This window comes from Gallus gallus, chromosome 3 (genome assembly GCF_016699485.2).
Source record: "Gallus gallus isolate bGalGal1 chromosome 3, bGalGal1.mat.broiler.GRCg7b, whole genome shotgun sequence".
NCBI lineage: Eukaryota > Metazoa > Chordata > Aves > Galliformes > Phasianidae > Gallus > Gallus gallus.
This window is the reverse complement of record NC_052534.1, coordinates 31,883,619-31,904,396: the sequence shown is the minus strand read 5'-3', so window position 1 is coordinate 31,904,396 and position 20,778 is coordinate 31,883,619. Positions and strand designations below refer to the sequence as shown.

The window sequence follows — 20,778 nt, the reverse complement described above, 5'->3', positions numbered from 1 at the left end:
GAAGCGCTCAGTTTCATCCTATCTTATTTCTCTCTCAGCCACTTATAGGTCTCCACCGGAACCTGTCCTTTCTCACCAGGATTGCCTGAGGATTCTGAGGCTGGTTTTTCATATTTTGATTTTTTTTTTTTTTTCATATCCTCTTCTGAGAGAATATTGCTGGTATCCTGTGGAAGGCAGAGCGGGTTCTCTCAGCTGACTCTGTTCTATCCCCTGTGTTACTGAGAGGCCACCTGGTGACACCACTCCTCCTAGCGCTTCAGCGTTCACAGTTCTCTTTCTGGGATCTGGATTTGCCTGCAGCCTGCCCTGAGGCACCTTCTGCCTGCAGAGCAGCTGAGGAAACTCCTGCTCTCATCCAGAGTGCAGAGCCCAATACTGTGTCTTTAAACCCTAGGTATCTGACCATAGTTTCAGAAGTGATCACAACTACCTTGTCTCTGACATCTGTCATAGCTGAATTGTTGTTTTGCGTCACTTTCTGCTCAGTCTCTTTCTTAAGATACTTGAACTGAAAGCTCCCATGCCCTCCAGGCTAGGGGGAAATTCAAGAACAGCCTTCCTATCCATTACATCATATTGACAAAATTGTACTGTTTATGAAGGAGGTGAATTTTTTTTGTCTGCCATTTTAATGCTATGCTTTACTAACGACAGGGAAAATATTTCCCTATCTACTGTCTTGAAAACCATCTTACCTTAGAGGATGTAGAGCTGACACATGCAAACAGCACAGCTATCATGGTTGCATTGCAAACTGTGTTCCCAAAGCAGTCTGTCCTTCCCTGCCTTTCTCTGCCTGTTAATGATACCAAGACTCAGCAAAAAGTTAGAAACAATTCCCAACTTGAGCTGCACACTGATGTTGGAAATGAGGCTCCATTAAGAAACATTGTCACCTAGTGGCCAGAATAAGACATACTTACTGTTGTTGATCTTATAATGATATATATCTGTCTATATGCATGTGTGTATGCATGTATATACACACAGAAGAATCTTCATGTATCATTGCATCAGTGTCTACCTCTGGTTAATGCCATATGTTGACACATCAGCTCTTCCCAGTTCAAAAGCTCTTTAGTGAACCAGTCATGTTTGCTAAGCAAGCAGCTTTTTGGCAGCTTTGCCAAGTGAAGTTATTAGGAAGGAAATTAGTCTGCAGAAAAGCTGTTCATGGTGCAGTACCAAGTCTGTCCCTCTCACTCCAGACTCAGGAGCACCTCCCTGGGATCCACATAGGTAACCTCACTGTCTTCGTGCTTTGCTCTCTGATATTTCAGCTCGTGATGCTCCCAGGTGGCCTGAACATATGGAGCCCAGCAGAGAAATGCTGTGTTCCCATCATGCAGGCTTATGATGCTTCTTAAAGGAACTCTGGCTGCTCTCTGAATACCCAGAGTTGTTATACAATGCCATCAAGTTACATCCTCCTTCAGTATGTATTTGTATCTTTCTGTGTCAACACACTGTACCAGTGCTCTGAGATAGCAGCTGCTTAAAGTGGTGGTTCTTTGACAAACACAGCAGCATTTTATAGTCATTTCATTTGATTGCAAGTTATGCACTTATTCTTGCTTCCACAATACATCTAGCTACTTAAAAGTGCTTCATACATAAGTTTCCCAATGGTTAAAATAAACCATTTCAATTCACTTCTAATTGAACAAAAGGATATTTGGAAGAGAGATCCTACATTTACACCTTGAACTGATGCTTGTTCACATTTGACTTCAAAGTGTTGTTTGTTTGTTTGTTTTTCAGGTTGGATGTCTTGGTTTGGAAATAGCGTCGTGATTTTTGTCCTGTATAAACAGAGACATCTTCTGCAGCCCACTGACTACCTTACATTTAACTTGGCTGTATCAGATGCCAGTATCTCTGTGTTTGGTTATTCAAGGGGGATCATTGAAATATTCAATGTCTTCAGAGATGATGGATTCATTATCACATCGATATGGACTTGCCAGGTAAAATTGGATTATACTTAATTTGGCAATATAAGCGTAACTATTTCTGTGTATGTGCTGTGTATAAGTAACAAGAAAAAAAAATGCTGATTCACCTTCCAAAAGGACAGTGTTCTCTTTTGTAACATCCATAAGTCTGTGTTTGATCAGGTTTTGACGAATTCTTTCCTACCACAAAGGTCAACATTCCCAACCAGCTGGCTGATGCTATCGTTAAATGCTGCCCTTTGCCTTATAAGAGGATTATGCATATTTATAATTCATTATTTGCCTTGTAGAAGCAGGTCAGGAAATCTTAGAGAAGGCTTGTATAATGCAAGTTTCACAGTTATTGCTCAAAAGCTGTCCTTCCTTTGCAGTTTTATTCCATATTCTTGTGGATTCTTGAGGAGATCAACACTGATCAGTTCAATCCACCAAATACAGTAGAGAAGGCTTATTAGTGACTAGAACCCAGTTATTGTTTTCTTGTTTTGATTAAATTTTTCCATAGTGAGAAAAGAATGCTTATATTCTTTTTTTCTTAATTATATCCTTTTATGTTAGATTTATTTCTCTCTTATTATCTGTGCTTTATATCCTTTTTTTTTTTCTTACCTGCGTTTGCAGTGTTTCACCAGGGGACTTGAACTTCTTATTTTTTGCAAGGTGTTTTAGGCATTTAAATGAAAAGAAAACAAGATAGTGAGTTGACTGGTTTGTGTTTCTGGAGGCAGACCTGCACATTCCCTTCCTTCTTCCTTTCCTTTCTTCTCCTACACTCACCAGAGAATACTTAGCTCTTTGTAGGTAATGAGCCTTTCTTCTCTACATGAGCAATTGGAGAGTCTAGCTGTATTTGCAGTAGTTCTTCCTGCTTGGCTTTTTGACTTCATGTCATACCTCCCTCTCATGCTGGAAAGTGAAGGCGTAGGCTCTGGTTGTCTTCAGTTCCTTGTGGTCAGCCTGGTTGTTGGCAGTTTAGGCAGCTTTAAGTTAATTGTTAGGTTCCTGCTTGACAAGGCATTCAGAGCATCCATGCAGGACTTAAGTACACCCATAAATCACAGCATGCAGCTACTTGTACCAAATTGGTTGCATTCTTACGCCTGAAGTCTTTGTGGGTTTGGGGTCTGTGGTAGGATGAGTGACTTCTCTCTATGGTGCAGTCATCCCTGAACTTGGAAGCAGGAAACTTTGAAAATGCTATTAAAGCTAATTCTGAAATATTCACGCCTACATAGATATGTACATAATATAAACATGTCCTGTAGATAAATAAGCGCAAGCCTGGCTCCCTGGAGCTGTCGGAAATATCTATTAGAAAGGTTATATTTAGTGTGAGTGCCTGCTTCACGAGGGAATCAAAAAGCTGAAACTGACAGGATAGCCTCTGGCAAGGTATAAAGAAGATCACGACGAAGGAAAAGAGAGAGAGAAATAATCCTGTTTTCTTATCTTAGGCATTTATTGTTTTTATTTAAAGAGGAGCTTGAACTATTGTGCACTGCAGCTGAGAATACTTTTACAACTTGTGTTTCCTTACTCTGAGAGTGAGACTTCCTGCAGAAGGCTCTGGTTAACCTAAGAGCTGTAGCTTCACTGAAAAAAATATTTAATTTCTCACTCAAAAAGTATCCCTAAATCAATTTGGCAGAAAAGATCTTATTAAAACAAAGCTCATTATTTCCTCAGCAAAACCCATTATTTCTCTAATCAGAAAATCTACAATTTCAATTCAAAGCCTGTCGAGGATAAGCTTCCAGGAAACCTTTTAATTTTCTTGATTAATGGAAGGATTTCAATTCATCAGACAAACAAAGGCATACATACAAATTGTAATATTCACACAAACTTAGAATTAAGGAGATTCCCTTTTGTAATTTATTTTAAAGAATGTTGTTGCTACAGTTAGGGAATTAAGTGTAAATTTTGGGTCTCTGGGTCCAGTTCCAGCTTTGCAGCAGGCTTCCTATGTAAGACAGGGTAAGCCATTTAGGCTGAAATTCTGCACAGAGATCTGTGGCATAACAGAAAATTTGCAACCCAACTGGTTGAAAGAAGTAATTTCAAATGACCCTTCTGCCTTCCCCCAGCCCAAGCTCTTCCAGGGGCTGACGAGTCCTTGATGTATTTTGTATAGTTTAGAGCACGGTCTATGCTGTGGCTGTTTTGGGAGGGGGTGCTGGCATGTAAAATACAGTATACAGGAATCAGCACTGCATCCGCACCCATTGATTTGCAAGGGAGTACTCTTGACAGCACATTAACAACTTTCCTAAATGATCTGGTTTGCAAAATGTTACAGTTGCTTCTTTCAGAACCTACAGAGGATTATCAAAGTTTAAATTTATCATTTCAAATAAGAAATGATATTGCATTAATATTAATTAAACATTCATGGCAACTTGGAAAAGTCTTTTTTTTACTCCTTATGAATAGTTGGAACTGGTTGTGACTTGCTGAGTGAAGATGAGGATATATTCAGCAACAAGTAGGGTTTGTGTAGAAAAAGTATTTGTTCAGATATTTTTTACTTTCTGAAAGTACTATGGCTACCTTCAGGTAGTTAGGAAGAGCACTGTACAGAAATACCAGGAAGATTCAGTATATTTTAAAAAATTGTATGTTTCTGTGCATGCACAGCCAGCCAGCGCAGAGCTCATTCTTAAAATGTTTAGCGCTGAACAGAAGTGGGGTTTCATTACATTAGTTTTTCTATTCATAGCCAGACCAGAACGGGTCTCATGTCTGGAACATGGGGGAATAAGGACCTTGGTGCCAGGCAGCTGAAGCCCATCCTTCCATCACAGTTCTCTCTCACGAGTGCGTATCTCTTGGTCGCCTCATCTCACTCAAACTCCTAGGCCAGTAGCTGGGATCACAGTGTGGCCAACACTCTGTTAGCGCGGCCCATGTGTTCCCTTCCTCACCTTGGTTGATGTTGCTAGGACCTGAAGACGGCTCCACCTTAGCATTCTGTTGCTGTCCATTTCACTGAACATTTGCTCCTGTTTGATCAGTCAGCCTCTGCTTTCAGATATACTTAGCAAAACTTTACTTTTCCCAGCTAGCTTGTCATTGCTGTTTATGATTAGAATTCATGAGCTCATCTCACTTAATCCATAAAGCTATTTTCCTTTCCTCTGCCTTGGGTTCTCTTCAGTACCCTCAGGTGACGTTTCTCAAACTGTAGGGTTCATCATTCTTGGCTGTCTCGGATAGAGGGAGTGGGGAGAAGGCAGACAGATACCTCTTCTTCTCCATTAGTCTGGTCTGTGAAAACTGTAACTAAAGATCTGTCTTATGATAAAAATGGATGTCTTGTTTCATTCTTGCTGAATGGGCCAGATATGTTGCTCCTGTACATACATCTCTGTACAGAGTCTCCCCTCTGTACAGAAGAACCACTACTACTCTTCCTCATTCCAAACATTATTTTTCTTTTTGGAGGCTCGAAAGAGCTCTGCTCTCAAGAATGAGGCTGCATGGCAGGTCTGTACCCAAACACTTCTCAGCTGCATGCTCTGTACAGACATGGTTTTCTAAGAGTGATGTTCTCTCACTGCTTTTTTTATCCCTCCCTTGCTGTAACCCTGTGTTTTAGTCCTGATCGGGACAGAGGAAAGAGAGTCTCTGACACGTTTATTTTTTGCCTCTTGGCAAATGGTAAGCAAACCAGATCATCTAGTAAAGTTCAGGTCAGTGAGTATAAGCCAATGACCAACGGACATCTGTTCTCCTACTGACCATGTTTATAATTAGAAGCTACTTCAAGACATATTTTTGTCCTTTCTATATGTTTTTTATTCATATGTTCTGCTGAATTAGAAGTTGCTATGAAACCTGTAAATAATATTGCATCATTTGCATGTAGGAAGTAAAGGAATGTTAACTCTCTGAGGTAAACACCGGTTTCTTCTAAACCATATTAATCCACCAAAATAAACCTTTTCTTGTATCTGTTAATCTTTTAGAGAATGCAAAAGATGCAGGCTTTAGGGAGCCTTAATATAGAGGGGGAAGTGTTATAACCCATCTCATCACCAGAAGCTGAAGACAGGCTGTGGGGTGCCCTAGAATTTGCAGTGCTTCATAATCCTCATACTTGGATTTAAACTTGCTTCCACTAATTGACTCTTCCCATTTCCTTGTATGAGAATACAGTGTAGTTATTCTGATGTTAACTTTATAAATAAGAATTTTATGAGGATCAAGAAGAATGGCTGCTCTTACACGTGCTCGCTTTGTCATCATAGGTTCCTTAATTTTCTTTATACTTATTAATGACTGTTAGTGGTGACCTTGAGTATCTTTTCCTATGCATAAGATAAATCTTAAGTGTGCACAAAGAAGCCCAGAGCTTGTTCAGGGCTGGAGTAGAGAAGGCTCCGGGGAGACCTCATTGTGGCCTTCCAGTACTTGAAGGGAGCTTATAAACAGGAGGGAGACTGATGTTTTACACAGGTAAATACTGATAGGACAAGGGAGAATGTTCTTAAACTGAAGGTGTGGGTGGCTGCCTTGCTGTGTGGTTTGGTTGGCTTTGTAGCTGTGAGGAAATCTGTTTTGAATCCTGCACCACTTTATGTTTTGATGCTTTATACAGTGCTTCCATATTTTTGTGAGGCACACCTGGGACAGAAATAACCTAGCAACCTATTGAGCTGCAGCAGGCCCCACATGGCATGTATGTTTGCCTGAGAGCACCAGCCCTGTAGCATATGTGCAGTCCAACATTTCCTAGACTTTAGTGTGTTTGCATTGAGGAGTGCATGACAAGCAGAAATGTCTTGGACTTCTTGCACCTTAACAGGGTTTTTTGAGTTGGGATGTTGTAGCTGATGAAGTCTCCAGTTGAAATCCCAGACAAAGATGGACCTCCAAGAAAATCTGGATGTTTGATAGCCCTGCATTATTAACAACGCTGCTCTTGGCCAAGGACTGTTCCCCTCTTTAGAGTGGTTTTCCTGACCACTCACACATATAGTTTCTCTTCTATAGCCCTGGTATATTTGCTTGTTCCAAGGACCATGAAGCATCCCATTCAGCTTCCAGTCACTGCTTCCAGCTGACACTTAACACTTCCAGTACTTCTGGTGTGATTAAACACTCAAGGTCTAATCAGACATTTGTGAGAAGGAATAGTGTTCATCTTTTGTAAACATTAGAGATGAAGATCTTAAACTCTGAAAGGAAAATTGAAACAGTAGGAAATTCTGAGATCAATAACATGAAAATATATAGGCTCTTTTCAGAAGTTTTGAGGCAAGGGTCTTTTAATCTTGAATAAATTATTTTATATTTTATTGATAGCATTTGCTTCCTCAGGTCGTGCATTTATCTTTTTTTCCTGTACTGTAATTATAAAACAAGAGATTAACACCTTTTCTTTTCAACAGTAAGTTCTATAAATGGTCCCATAGACCATAAACCCTAAAGACATCAATATTCTTTTATGGAGTACGTTTGAAGGACACAGATTTCTGTCCATTTAATATAACCAGTATTACTATACTGGTTATGTTAAGCTGGTTATACCGTAACTGTTGACTTAGCTGGACTAGTGACCCTGCTGACTCAGTCTGTGATTTTTGTGTGTCTGTAAAAGTTTTGTCAGTGTTTATGTATTAGTGTTTGTGGTATGGTATTTCTCTATGTTCTGGGTGGGATGACTGACCAGCAGTAGTACCTCAGCAGTCAGTGCAACCAGGTGGGAAAGGCAGTGGAGAGGATCAAAGCAAAAGGTCACAGACTTCCTTTCAACTCCTGGTAGATGGGAGAAGAAAATAGTAGGGAACTGTCTTCACAGGCACATCTTGAGTTCACTGCTGCTCATGCACGGTTGGGCCAGAATGCACGTTGCAGGAGTACATCCATCCTCAGCATGGCTCTCTGCAGCTGGTTGGCTTGGGCAGAGGATTCCCATCCAAAGACCAAGCTAGCTCAACTCTGCTTAGTGTAAAAATCTGTATCCCAGTACCTGTAAGCGTAGCTCTGGGACTGAAGCTGGGACAGAAGAAACCTGAATTTTTCTCTCAAATCATAATGGTACAGGAATGTGGCACGATGTCTACTTAGTTTATAAGTGCTCAGCTATCTGCCTATAAGACGTAGAAGAAATTAAACCAAATGTAAAAATTGAGGGGAAAAATTAGCTATTGAATATCCTAGAGCAGTGTTGTGGTGTGATATTGCTGGGATTTATATATAGCTTATCATTCCTGACATTTCCGTAAGATGAAAATAACCTGCAGTCAAATCATGGAACTGGTACTAAGAGCATTAAGAGATAAAATAGATGTTAAATGTGCTGAAGAAAAGCTGTATAACTTCAGCTCTGTATTCAGCTCACCCTGACACGCTGGTCCACTGTGAAAGGTGGGCTGTGGAGACTGAGCTACAAAGCAAATCCAGAAAGTCGTGTCTCTTGCTTTGCCTGTACTGTGCCACACAATGCCTCTTCTGCACCCAATTCTGTTCTTCTGCACAACTTTTATATTTAAAATATTATGAATACTGGACTGTTACCTCATTCTCTGAGCCTTTCCTTGCATTACTGAGATTTGGATATGGAGGAAAAAAATTGCAGACATATTAGTCTTCCCTACTTATTTATTTCTGGTCTGCCTTGATGTCATCTGAAGTGTGTGTACATTGCAGTCAAAGAGGTAAAAGCAACTCATGTAGACATCTGTGAGCTAAATTTTAATGAGAAAAATACTTCATCTATAGGGAAGGGGGAAAAAAATTTCCTTTGCACAAACAGAATCATTAGCAACATAGAAGATCATTTCAGTGTAACTAATGTGACTGCAGGGAAGTTATGCCAGTTTTCATTAGCTATGAAATCTCCCTTGTTTTTTCTGCAAATGACTATTTCTGCAGCCAGTTGCAACAAATTAAGGAAGAAATATATTTGGTAGTAGAAAAATGGTGACTGCTCTGACTATCAGTTTTGGTGTTTAACAAGACAGGCACAGCCCCCTCCCATGTCATCCAAGCACTGCACTGCCTGGAAAGGGTGCTCACTGTCTGATATTGAGCATGCAGAGCTGGGAATTCCCAATGCCTGAATTCCTGTTCCTGAACCAGCCCCCTCCTCTCACAGGACCTTCAAACAGGATCGAAGAGTAGCTACGTAAGAGGAGATCTCCAAGTAGTCATTCTTCTTTCTCCTACTGTCAGGGTGTATGGTAACTGTTGAGTCACAGCCTGAACCACTGATTGAGCACACGGGGAAAGGACCCAGTCAGCCCTGGGGGCACAGGTGAAGGCAATTCAGCTGTGTGACCGGAAGGGGTGGAGCCTGGCTGCACCTCTCCCAGACCCCATTTAAGGGCTGACTGCCACTAGGGAAGGATCTCTGGTTGGAGATCACTCCTTTGTGGAGTTTTCCCCTGTGAGTCTAGATCCTCAGAGATGGGTGAGTCCTTTTTCCTTCCCTTTTAACACTTTGTCCCTCTGTCATTACACCTCTTGTATCACCTTTCCATTGTGTCTGACTGTTGCACAGGGACATAGCAAATTCTTGTCTGGGCCACTTCCATGTGAATTGGCACCACTACTAGTTTGCCCTGCCTTGTGCCTAGGAGCTTTATGAGCATAAGAATAGCTTCACTGGTAGGCATTCAGCCAGCAATCAGAGGTGACCTTGCATTAACCTGGTGACAGCTACGCAAGCAGATTCCTTCTTGCTGGGAAACAGCACACGCAATTGTCCATTGGAGAACTTGGAGGGTCACTTGTAATTTCTGGGCTGTGCTGGTGGAGCCTGTGAACCATCTGCAGGACCTCCTCCCTTGAGAAATACGTAAGCCTACAGACACATTTACCATGACCTTCTGAAAAGGCAAAGCTAGTACTATTTTACTTTGAAAATGGAAGTGTTACTTAATCTGATGTTAAATGATCACAGTTATTAGGGCAGTATTATTGTTGGTCATAAAGCCAAGCTTTGCTTCCGTGGAAATGTAAAGATGACAGAGGTGACTCATGAGGCTGTTTTCTTCTATCTGTCTGCATATGGTTGGATCTATGTGTTTATAATAATGGTACTGCTAACAATAAGCAAGCAGCCTCTGACTTCACACCAACAAAGTGGAAAGGAGTTTGGGCTCAGGACCACTGAAATGAGTTTTATGCAGTATTGCATGGGCATTCCCTGAGGATGATCTTGGAGTTTCTTACCTAGTGCTAAATTTCCCTGTACAGTAGTTCACAGAAAGACAGTGGTAATGCAGCACTTAACCTGAAGATGGGAATCTTTCCACTGGATTTGGATCTGGGTGGCACGAGCCATGTGCTTTGTTGCTTCTTCCCCATTCATTCCTTAAGTATGGATTGGAGAGGCATGAAACCTGTTCTGTTTCCACTGCATTAACCTAGAGCCAGGAATCTGCTCAAGAGCATGTGTAGATGTGATTCTTGCATCTGGTGAGGTTCTACAAGGAAATTCTGAAAGAAATTTGTTAAATTCTGTGCATTTGGTGCAGTTCAGAACCATGCACGTTTTTATGGGCACGTACTACTGAGTGTAAATTGTGACCAGAGAGAGCAGCAACTCTAATAACTGAAAGTCACCCAAAAGTAAGTATAAATAGAATCTCATTAAGTCACTATATAAACTTAAAATGATTACAAGCAAGTGAATAGACTCATTTTGAATTATTTAATGTTACTAAAGCCAAAGTATAATCTGCATATATTAATAGCTAGCATCAACTGTATATTTATCTACCTACCATAATTAATAAAATTATGTATCTGTAGCTATGTAGTCTAACTAATGCATTCATATTTTTCCTGCATGTTTAAAATATATGCCACCAATAGAAAGAATTCATCGCTTGGTGAACGCAGAATGCTGGGCATCTGATGTTCTCACTTAATGGCTTAAATTATCTAATCCTGTTACGTATTAGTTCTCATTGCCTATCAGAAAATCACCTGCTGTTTGTGTCAGAGACACGTAATGGATTGGATTAATGTAATCACCTCTAAATAGAGCTACCCTTGAATCCTGCTGAGACATTTTGAAAGGCAGAATGCAACCATAGCACAGCAGTGTGATGTGAACAGAAGACTTCATGGAAGTTGTGGTGGATTATAAATTGTTTCTGCTTCCTGTATTTGACAAAATCTCAAAGAATCAATTTGGGCACTGGTAGTTTTAAGCAGTCTACTGTGGAGAGTTATTTTTACCATGAACCTTGGCTGTCCTTCCATTTGACAGAGGTTGCTTAAAGAAAAAATAGTCCCATTGACATATGACTGATGTACTGGAGGGATGGGGGAATAACGTTCTCGCAAGTCATGAAGGGGGTATTTTCTCACTTACTGCAAACTCTAAGAATATCTTTAAAGCTTAAAACATTCTCTGTTACAAATTCCCTACTTTTTTCAAGATGTATTTTTTAAAAGATTTATTAGGTGCTTTTTTGACTCCTGATGCTGAGGGAGGTTTATTTTGAATATCTATTTACATTACTATCTCAGAATAATCTGATTTGTATTTATAAAATTATTTTGAGATATCTTATTGGTTTAAATATATGGAGTGTAAAAATAATCCTTTTTAAAAGATGATTAACTTTTTCTTTACATTATTAATTATCTCAAGTAGAGGGGAGGTCTGTGGCTCTGAAGGGAAGCTGGCACACGTGAAATTGCAGTAGATTCCCCCGTTGGCCAGAAGAGGGAGAGTTGGAGCTGCTCTGGCTAACGAGACCACTGTTTCAGCCTACATTGAAACGCAGTAGCTACTCGGGCAAGCTGCTATTGTGCCATCAGACCTTGATTAATACAATAACAGGCTGTGTTTTACTCCGTCTGCTGTAAAGGAAAACGACCCTTATGCAGTAACTAGAGATACATAAGTCAGTCTTAAAGGCAGTGAAACTTGGGCACACCCAATCTCATAGCTAAAATTCTGATGGTGCACTGGGGATTCCTGGCTTCCCCTGTGTTGAAAGAAAGTTTAAGAAGTGAATTTGCACGCAGAATGATCTTTCTGTATTGTGGGTTGTAAATAGTATAACAAGAATATTAGTAAGATTGGTCTTTTCTTCAGTTGCGTCTTGGCTTCCAGGCAACATAATGAGCCAGTTCTGTGAATATCCACATAACCAAAGGAGCAGAGTGGGTACAGCACTGAGAGAAAACCTTTTAAAACTGCTAACTTACTCCTATTTCTCAATGGTATAAAGGAGAGCTCATGGATCAAAATTACCATGTGATCAACTTGGTGTAATTCTCACATTATTTCATGTAGTTCTGACAATGGCTGGGTCCTATGAACTGCAGTGATTTAAGGAAAAGTGCATTTTAGCAGAGCACTGCTTGAAAGAAACCATTTTGGCTTGTTCTTTCTTATGGTGATAGAACTTTATCTTAAATGGTAAAGGGCAAGAGGGTGTTTCTAAGCTCACTTTCCTCCCTTGTAAGTAAGCGTGCCTGTGGGCTATTCGAACTGGTGACTGAATGTAATTGTCTTGTTTTGCTCTGACATGAGGGAATGTGGGATGGAACAGCTGTAGTCACATCTGCAGGTGACAAAACATACCCTGATGTATTTCAGGAAAAAAAAAAAAAGCAGTTTCAGTATGCTTTCTATACTAATGGATACACGTTACATATGTACTCCTACTGTATTAAATCTCATAACCTTTTAGATTTAATTTCAAAGTGTTTCTTTGAATCATCCCTGAAATACTGCTTTGTTTTTAACTTAAAAATAAATGTGATTGGTTAAGCTTATGCAGTGTGGTTTTTCAGTAGCCCCTGGCCATGCTTTACTCTTCTGCTTTTATGATGCATTGTAGGAGCAGGTGGAGCGGTGACAGACGCTTGCATTAATAAGGCTAATGAAATGCAGAGTTCGTATTTGTATCCCGGTGCTTCACTAACCTCCACAACACATAGTGGGCAAAATTCAGCCAAGTGCAGCCTGTAATATGTAGCTGAAGCACTCAAAGTAGTCTATTTTCTCTTGTTTGCATTTATACACCAAGTATGAGTCAATTGTATGTGGAGCATATGTATATTTAGCTTGTTGCAGGAGCAAGACTTGATGGGAAGAAAAAACACCAGTGAAAGAAATAATGAACTAGTCTTTTCCTAACCCTTCACCCTATTTAATTTATACAACCTGTCATGGTCTCAGCTTTGAGCCTGGATTAAAGCTCCAGATTCTAAAGCTCCAGATTCTAAAGCTCCAGATTCTAAAGCTCCAGATTCTAAAGCTCCAGATTCTAAAGCTCCAGATTCAGCTCTAGGGTAAATTAAATTCCATGGGAGTTGTGCTATTCACACAAAGACAATTTGTTCCTTTGGAATAATGATGTGGCTCCCCTCTGATATTTCTACTGCTTGAATGCCAAGTCAGCCCAGTGACACTTGCTCCCTGTTCCCACCTCCCTTGGTGTACAGCTGGTGCCTCCAAGAGCTCTTCTGCTCTGGCTGGTTTGGTACATTACTGCAAGCTTTCAGAAAAAGCACTACCCTCAGCATTTTGCCTGGATCATTTCCTAGTTCAAATCGTGCTCCTTAGCAGATGGCTACATCCATCTTCACCAGTCAGCAGTAACTCCGTTCCTAGACCTAGTACTAGGTAAATAGCGTGTGGTCAGTAACACTGAGACTCAATGATACAGTTTTGGATGATTTTATTTAGTAAGAAAAGCTTTTCTAGATATTCAGCCAAGCCCATTATCTCCTGTGTTCTTCTCTCTTTGGCCCTAACTTCATGGGTTCCGTTTGTATTTTTTTGCTGTACCTCAGTGTGGTGGTTGCATCTAATGCCTTTTTTCACATTTGGGGTTTTAATTCATTTCATTTCAACCTTTTTCTCTTTCTCTTGGCAAGCTGTTCTGTGGAAGCATGCATGTGAGGGTGTGTTTGCATGTTTATTTGATGCACGTTACAGAGCACTTTTCTAATTTTTGAACATTTACTTGCTCACTCATCCTATAGAAGATGAGTGCTCCTGACATCTATTTCCTTGCTGGTTGGGTTGCTGGATAAACTTTTGAGGGCATTAACATGAAAATGACAGGAGCACTCCCAGCAGTTCTTCTCCCTCTAGGCACTCTTGCAGCAAGAGAACACTCTGTACTGCTTTGTTTTTCAGGTTGATGGTTTCCTCACACTTCTCTTTGGCCTGGCTAGCATTAACACCCTCACAGTGATCAGTGTGACTCGCTATATAAAAGGCTGCCATCCTGAGAGAGGTAAGGAATAAAGGCAGATCCAGTTGTGCTTTCATTGAATTTGCTGTAACTCTGTTCTCCTTTCAGTTACAGAATTTACCAGATAGAAGTTAGATGCACTGGAAATCATAACATAATGTTGTCAGGTACCTGTTGTAGTTTCCATGGAAATAAATAGAAGGCATTATCTTCAGAGTGACCTACACCCATATTCTATAAATTTTTCCTGGTCTATCTTTCACCATCCTTAGATAATGTATTATCAGTTTTCATGCCCTTATTATGACTGGCTTGTACCACCTCTCAAACAAGAACCTATTAGTATTTGCAGTTAAAGCTGCGTAAACAATGGACACAGCACATGAGTTTTTCTTTCTAGTAGCATGAGCAGTATTAGCTTGAAGAGATTCTTCATGTAGGTCTCTTTTTCTCCTACAGGAGGTTCTTTTGCAGTTTGTTATAGTGGTAGATTTGCTGAACTTCATTTCACCTCCATCTTATATTCATGGCTTTATAAGATGCAGTGTTTAAAATGCACACTTCTCTTTTGCTCTGCTGTGTCACGCATTCATCACTTGTAATTTATGTCTGCATGTTGAGAAAATCTGACCACGTACTCGGTATAATGTTACATAAATGTTAAGGAACAGAGATGGGTGGCTGCATAAATATTTTCTGGGTAGACAAAGAAATAACCACAACATATGGCAACAATGGAACAGACTGAATCATTTGTGCTGAGTGGCTAATGAAGTTTGACCAGATATTATTTTTACTCTTTTTTTTTAACAATGAAAACTTTGAAATGGATAAGAAAAGCCCATGAATTTAGACTAACCTTGATCATTTCTGCATAAAACATATATTTGTTTCCTTCTTTTTACAAAATTGCAAAACAAAACTCCAACAAAGAATGCTGTATTTCTGTCTCTGATAAACAGCCATCTGGTCCCACTGCTCCACAAGTGATCTCAAACACAAGCATTTGCAAATTTAAGCTTTTCTTATAAATACACAGTTTGGTCTTAACTTTTTCTCAGATAGCTGTATTTTCTTCGTTATAATTTTCTGGTTAAACCATTTCATTGCAGCTCACTGTATCAGCAACAGCAGTATGACAGTGGCTATGGTCCTCATCTGGATAGCAGCCTTTTTCTGGTCAGCAGCTCCACTGCTCGGCTGGGGCAGCTATACAGGTAACAGGTATCTTTCAGTTGTACTTATTTGGCACCTCTCCACTGAACTGAACTAAGATACTTACCTTTCTTCCTCCTGTTTGTGATACACCCCATTGATTAGCAGCAGAACTGAGAAAAATCATTCATCAGGCAAGATGGATGTGCAGCACTGCCTGCTTTGGTGTCAGCTATAAAGAGATTTCTTGAAGATATCACAGGAAATACTTGGATCAAATGTGTATTATCTCTGGGGAAAAAAAAACTAAAAAAAAAAAAATGGGGCCAGAAATATTTGGCATGGTTAAGCAATGAGATAAAGGAAATTACCAAAACACATCCTTCAAAAACTGTCAAGATTAAGCAGCTAGAAAATAATTCAAGTGCCAGCAAGTTAAACTTGAAACTACAGTAAGACAAGCGAGAAAGATCTGGTGAAACAGTTTTCATACTTTCATTAAACTAACACAGCAGAGGAAGAAAATGATGTCAGTCAGTCCAAGAAGTGATGATGGTGCAAGATAAGGCCATAGGAAAAAAAAAAAAAGAACAAAAAAGTGGAAAAAAATGATTAGCAAACAGTGAGGTAATTCAATGGCTAAGGGCTATCCACACTATAGAAAATTTCATTATGGTAAATAGTTGAGAAATTGTCTCAAATTAAGTCTCTAAACAAACCAATACAGTAATTTCAGAGCTAAGGCATCTGAAGTCAGTCAAGCATCTGGGGGGAAAAAAAAACACCCACACCCCTAGCTTGAGTGCATTTAAGATAGTGTTTACCCACTGGAAAAAAAAAGAAAACAAAACAAAAGCATGGATCTGGGTTCCATAGGTCTATGAAAACATGAGCATAAAGCTGAGAGCTGGACAAACAGGGAGAAAACAAGATATAATCAGAAAACAGATTAAAATATAAAATCCTAGATCTCTATTGTGGCTAAGAAGAGGTTGTACAATGATACGTAGGATAGAGTCGAGATTTCTTCCCATGAAGAAATAATGGCAGCAATAGCTGGGAACTAAGGCTCTGAGACTTCAAGATCAAGGGCTAGGGAGAAGTTTAGGGCCAGGGCAAGTGTTAGGAAGAGACTAAAAACAGTACTACAGCATGCAGACATTCATTAAATAACCTTTGAAGTATCTCTGTACCTTTGAAGGATGCATGTGGGAAAGCACTCATTTCTAAGAACCTTGAGGTCTTCTTCCCAAACCAAACTGCTATCAGAGTACTAGGCCCAGTGAATCTTCTGTTTTAGACAGGACAACTGTTCTAATTTTACATAATGCTTTTTTACTCTAAGTATATCTTATCTTAGCACTTGGGTGTTCTGGATTTGCCATATGCTTTGCATTTTGCATTTTCTAGCAACCTGGGCTTTTGTATGTACAAGAATCCAACTAGCACTTCATCTGCAGAAGGTTTTCTTATATCCCTTTTTGGCCCTAACTTGAATCCATGGACCCAATGTAAGGGCATCCAAATGCCCCCCTCACCCCAGATCCTGCTTGTAATTTGAATTCAGCTCCCTAACTACAGTCTTCACGACAGCTTCTTTGAGTGCTTCGCCCTGCTGAGAAGCACGGCTGTTTCAAAGTCCTGGTTTATCTGACTCCAAACACATTTTCCATAGAGGGACCCATGAAGACCTAGGAGCCCAGCAATAGCAGGTCTGGCAGCTGAGTGTGACGATGACAACAGACCACAGCATAAGATGTGTTTCTGCTTCCCACCTGTTACTTCTGCACAGCAGCTGCAGAGGTCCCAAGGCCTAGCCCCCCCTGACTTTTGGAAATGCCACTTGCTGGTGCTCCTGCAGAGCAAAGGAAACAGGAAACACAGCTCTCAATTCAGACACAAAAAAATGTGCAGGATTTTCTTTTCATTCCATTTGGAAGATGCTTTATTTCTTTTTTCAGTCAAAAGTTTTCACAAAGCAGAAATCAAGAAGTAAGTAAGTCAAAGTTATGGTTATCTTTTTGAATAAGATCTTGGGATCTATTGATGAAAAAAGGCAAAGGAGACAAAAAAAAATTGTTTCCATTACTGAGCGCAGCCAGAAAGCACTGCCTAAAGCTTTTGGTGTTAAAAATATCGAGCTCTTTTTGATGAGACTCAAAAGAGATTTTTATCTTTTGCTCCTTTAATTTATTCTATCTGAACCTCCTATCACCCATGAGGAATTATGAGATTTTTTTTTTCCTTCTGAATTATCACTGGATGTCAATGAGAAAGCTGTTGTTAAGTCATGCAGGCTGCACCTGTACCATATTTCCAGGACTTGTTAATACCTGACTTATGTAATTTTTGTTCATACCTCAGTTATTTAATAATTCAGTTTATTTCCATGGCTGTCGCAGTGGGAAAAAAAAAGAGAAAAAACAGCCTTCCCTCTGCAAACAAAAATCCACAGTTCACAAACTACAGGCAGTCCTTAATGCTGTCACACTCAACCTTTCTGTCAGGACACATTTCCAAAAACATCAAAGAGACTAGATAAGCCAACTGTTATTCATAAAAAAGCATTTAAGCAGAGACTGCTCTTTATTCCCATTGCCTTCTCCTTAGCTATCTGATCAGCTGCTGTCCTTTTGTAAATCCCACTAGTTGCAGATCCTGCCATTTGCCTGACATTGTTTTTAAGAGCTTGCAGCTTCTTTGTAGTTGCTTTCCCTTTAGAAAGACATGAAACATTTTGCTAAGTATTTATATGCTTCATTTTCCCCTATTCTCTATTTGCTTTCATTTCTTCCACTGTAGTGAAATTTTCACTGTCTCTTTACTGCCATTTAAAAAAAAAACTAAAACAACCACTCAGTATTTTTATTTCTTTCTTACTTTGCTGTGTAAGTAGCGACTTCTTACATGCACCATACTGTATCTTTACCATTGCTTGTTCTGCTGCTAAAGTGCTCACCTTAGAAAGTTACCTTGCAGTAGAATACATCAAAGAACAAAAGATTATATAATATCGACATACTAAATTAATACCCATTTTCTAGTGAAAAGGCACCATTTCCTGTCCTGAAACAACAGTTTGTACATTACAGATTTACACTGGAAATCTAAATAAGACAAAATGATAACGTGCATTAAAACTTGAAATGGTCTATAGCAGTACTTGGAAAATTGGTTGTCACAGCTTGTTAAATCAGAAAGGTGCTTATAGCTTAAAAGATGCAAAATACAGCATTAAACATGATAAATTATTCACACAAAGCCAGATAAATGTTCTAAAAAAAATGCTAACCAACTTACCTTTGTTTTCCAGATCGCATGTATGGAACATGTGAGATAGATTGGGCAAAGGCCAACTTCTCTACAATCTACAAGTCCTACATTATCTCTATTTTTATCTGCTGTTTCTTCCTACCTGTAACAGTCATGGTCTTCTCATATGTGTCAATTATCAATACTGTCAAATTAAGCCATGCATTAACAGGACTCAGTGATCCCACAGAGAGGCAGAGGAGAATGGAGCGCGATGTCACCAGGGTAAGTCTGGGTTTCATATTGTGGGATTTATCTCAGTGAAATCTGTCTGTCCAAAAAATTGCTCTCAACTAGGACAGAAGTGAACAAAACCTGTAACCCATATGAAATTTCTTTGTAATCGCTAGTGAGTCTGAACTCAGTCAATATAAGGATTGTTTAGAACTCCCTTGGTTGCCTAATAATTGTTGCTACATCACAAGAAAAAAAACAACTTAAATATAATTGGAACAGATCATACAACACAAAAACAGAAGTTTGGTCTGGCATATTCTCTTTCAGAAGAGATGTTACTTCTGAGAATACACAGAAGTTACAGGGGAGCTTTCAAATTACTAACCATAGATTGAAATCTACACCAAGCCTCCTAAATTCATAAAAACCTACAGGGAATTGTAGCTGTTTTTGTTCCATTAGATGAGGCACTGCTCATGCACACCTCATGCCAAATGAGATATATAGCTTCCAGGCATGGCTGGTGCTATCAAAGAAAAGCTTTTGCTTCTCTGTGCAGTCCTGTAAGTCGTATTTTGAGGAGAACCTGAATGTTTCCCTTTCAGTTCAGTTTCAAAGCTATTTTTCCCCACTGTATTTCACCTCTGATGTATTCTTTCAGAATAGATTTAAGGCTTTTTTCCTTGTGTCTTTTAGGTATCTATTGTTATTTGCACAGCCTTCATCATTGCATGGTCACCATATGCTGTCATCTCTATATGGTCTGCATATGGTCACCCTGTGCCCAACCTTACCAGCATCCTTGCCAGTTTGTTTGCTAAGTCTGCCAGTTTCTACAATCCTATCATCTACTTCGGAATGAGCTCCAAATTTCGGAGGGACATTTTTATCTTGTTCCATTGTGCCAAGGAAGTCAAGGACCCTGTGAAACTCAAACGTTTCAAAAACCTCAAGCAAAAACAAGAACCTTCTCAGAAAGAAGAGAAGTACGCAGCAGAAATGCATCCTGCACCGAGCCCCGATTCTGGTGTGGGAAGTCCAACCAACACCCCACCTCCAGCAAACAGGGAAGAGTATTTTGGTATTCTTGATACACCATCTAATAGCCCTGACATCGAATGTGATAGACTGTAAGTTTTGTGGCCACTTTACATATGCACCCAACTTGTGTCCAGGAAGACCCTCTTCAGATCACTGTCTGAGTGATATCCCAACTCTCAATCCATCTGTTTCTTGCTACAGCACTGACAACTCCACAACTCAAGCAAGTCAGATGACAAAGAGATACTTTCCTTCTATGTAGGTACAGAATGCTACAAAACACATTACAGCAGGAGCAGCACACAGTGCCCAAAACATTCAATTTTCACACATACAAAAGAAAAGGAAGGCTCACTTGTGAAGAACAGGCTAGCAAAAAAAAATTAGCTAGCAAAAAAAAAATACTAGTATGTTCCTATTCCAATTTTATTAATCATAAGATTACATTTCCAAATGTATTTTTTACTCTTCAGCAGTCCCAGCCATAGCAGATCTCTTCTGCTCTGTGGTGCAGCAGTTACCACTCACTGAAGAAAACACCCCACCCCCCCAAGCTGGCAGGCAAAGCTGCTCCTCCCTGAATACAGGGGTAGAATTGCCATGCCCACATGGGTATGCATCGGACTGCCTGTGCACACCCAACTCCACATGTGTCTATGCAAGTGCTAGGAGCTGTAGATCTTGGTATTTTGTAGTCACTGTAGGTTTAACGGAGACTTTATACTTTTCCTTGTTTGCTTCCAGAATTATTTCCATCTTCCCTGACTTTTCCAGTGAGCAGGGCCTGGATGTAGTATGCACATGCCCAAAAGCTGGCTTTAACTTTCCTCATGTGTCTCTCTATCTCAATTGCTTTTCTAGATGACTGTTAAGGTGGAGCATGAGATGTTTTGCAGCCAAGGAAACCAATGACAGTAAGACAGTAAGAGTATTGAAGTGCTATTTACAAAATATAA

General features: G+C 39.8%; 1 protein-coding gene across 1 annotated transcript in view; it reads left to right on the top strand.

Moving 5' to 3' along the window:
• Nucleotides 1-20,778, top strand: part of LOC100858777 (rhodopsin, GQ-coupled-like) — a 26,048-nt gene extending 5,270 nt beyond the window's left edge. The window contains exons 2-6 of the mRNA XM_003640950.6: nt 1,765-1,970; nt 14,080-14,179; nt 15,250-15,354; nt 18,606-18,829; nt 19,478-20,778. Coding sequence (XP_003640998.2) covers nt 1,765-1,970; nt 14,080-14,179; nt 15,250-15,354; nt 18,606-18,829; nt 19,478-19,915 — 1,073 coding nt within the window. The 3' untranslated portion in view covers nt 19,916-20,778. The remainder of the gene's footprint in view (nt 1-1,764; nt 1,971-14,079; nt 14,180-15,249; nt 15,355-18,605; nt 18,830-19,477) is intronic.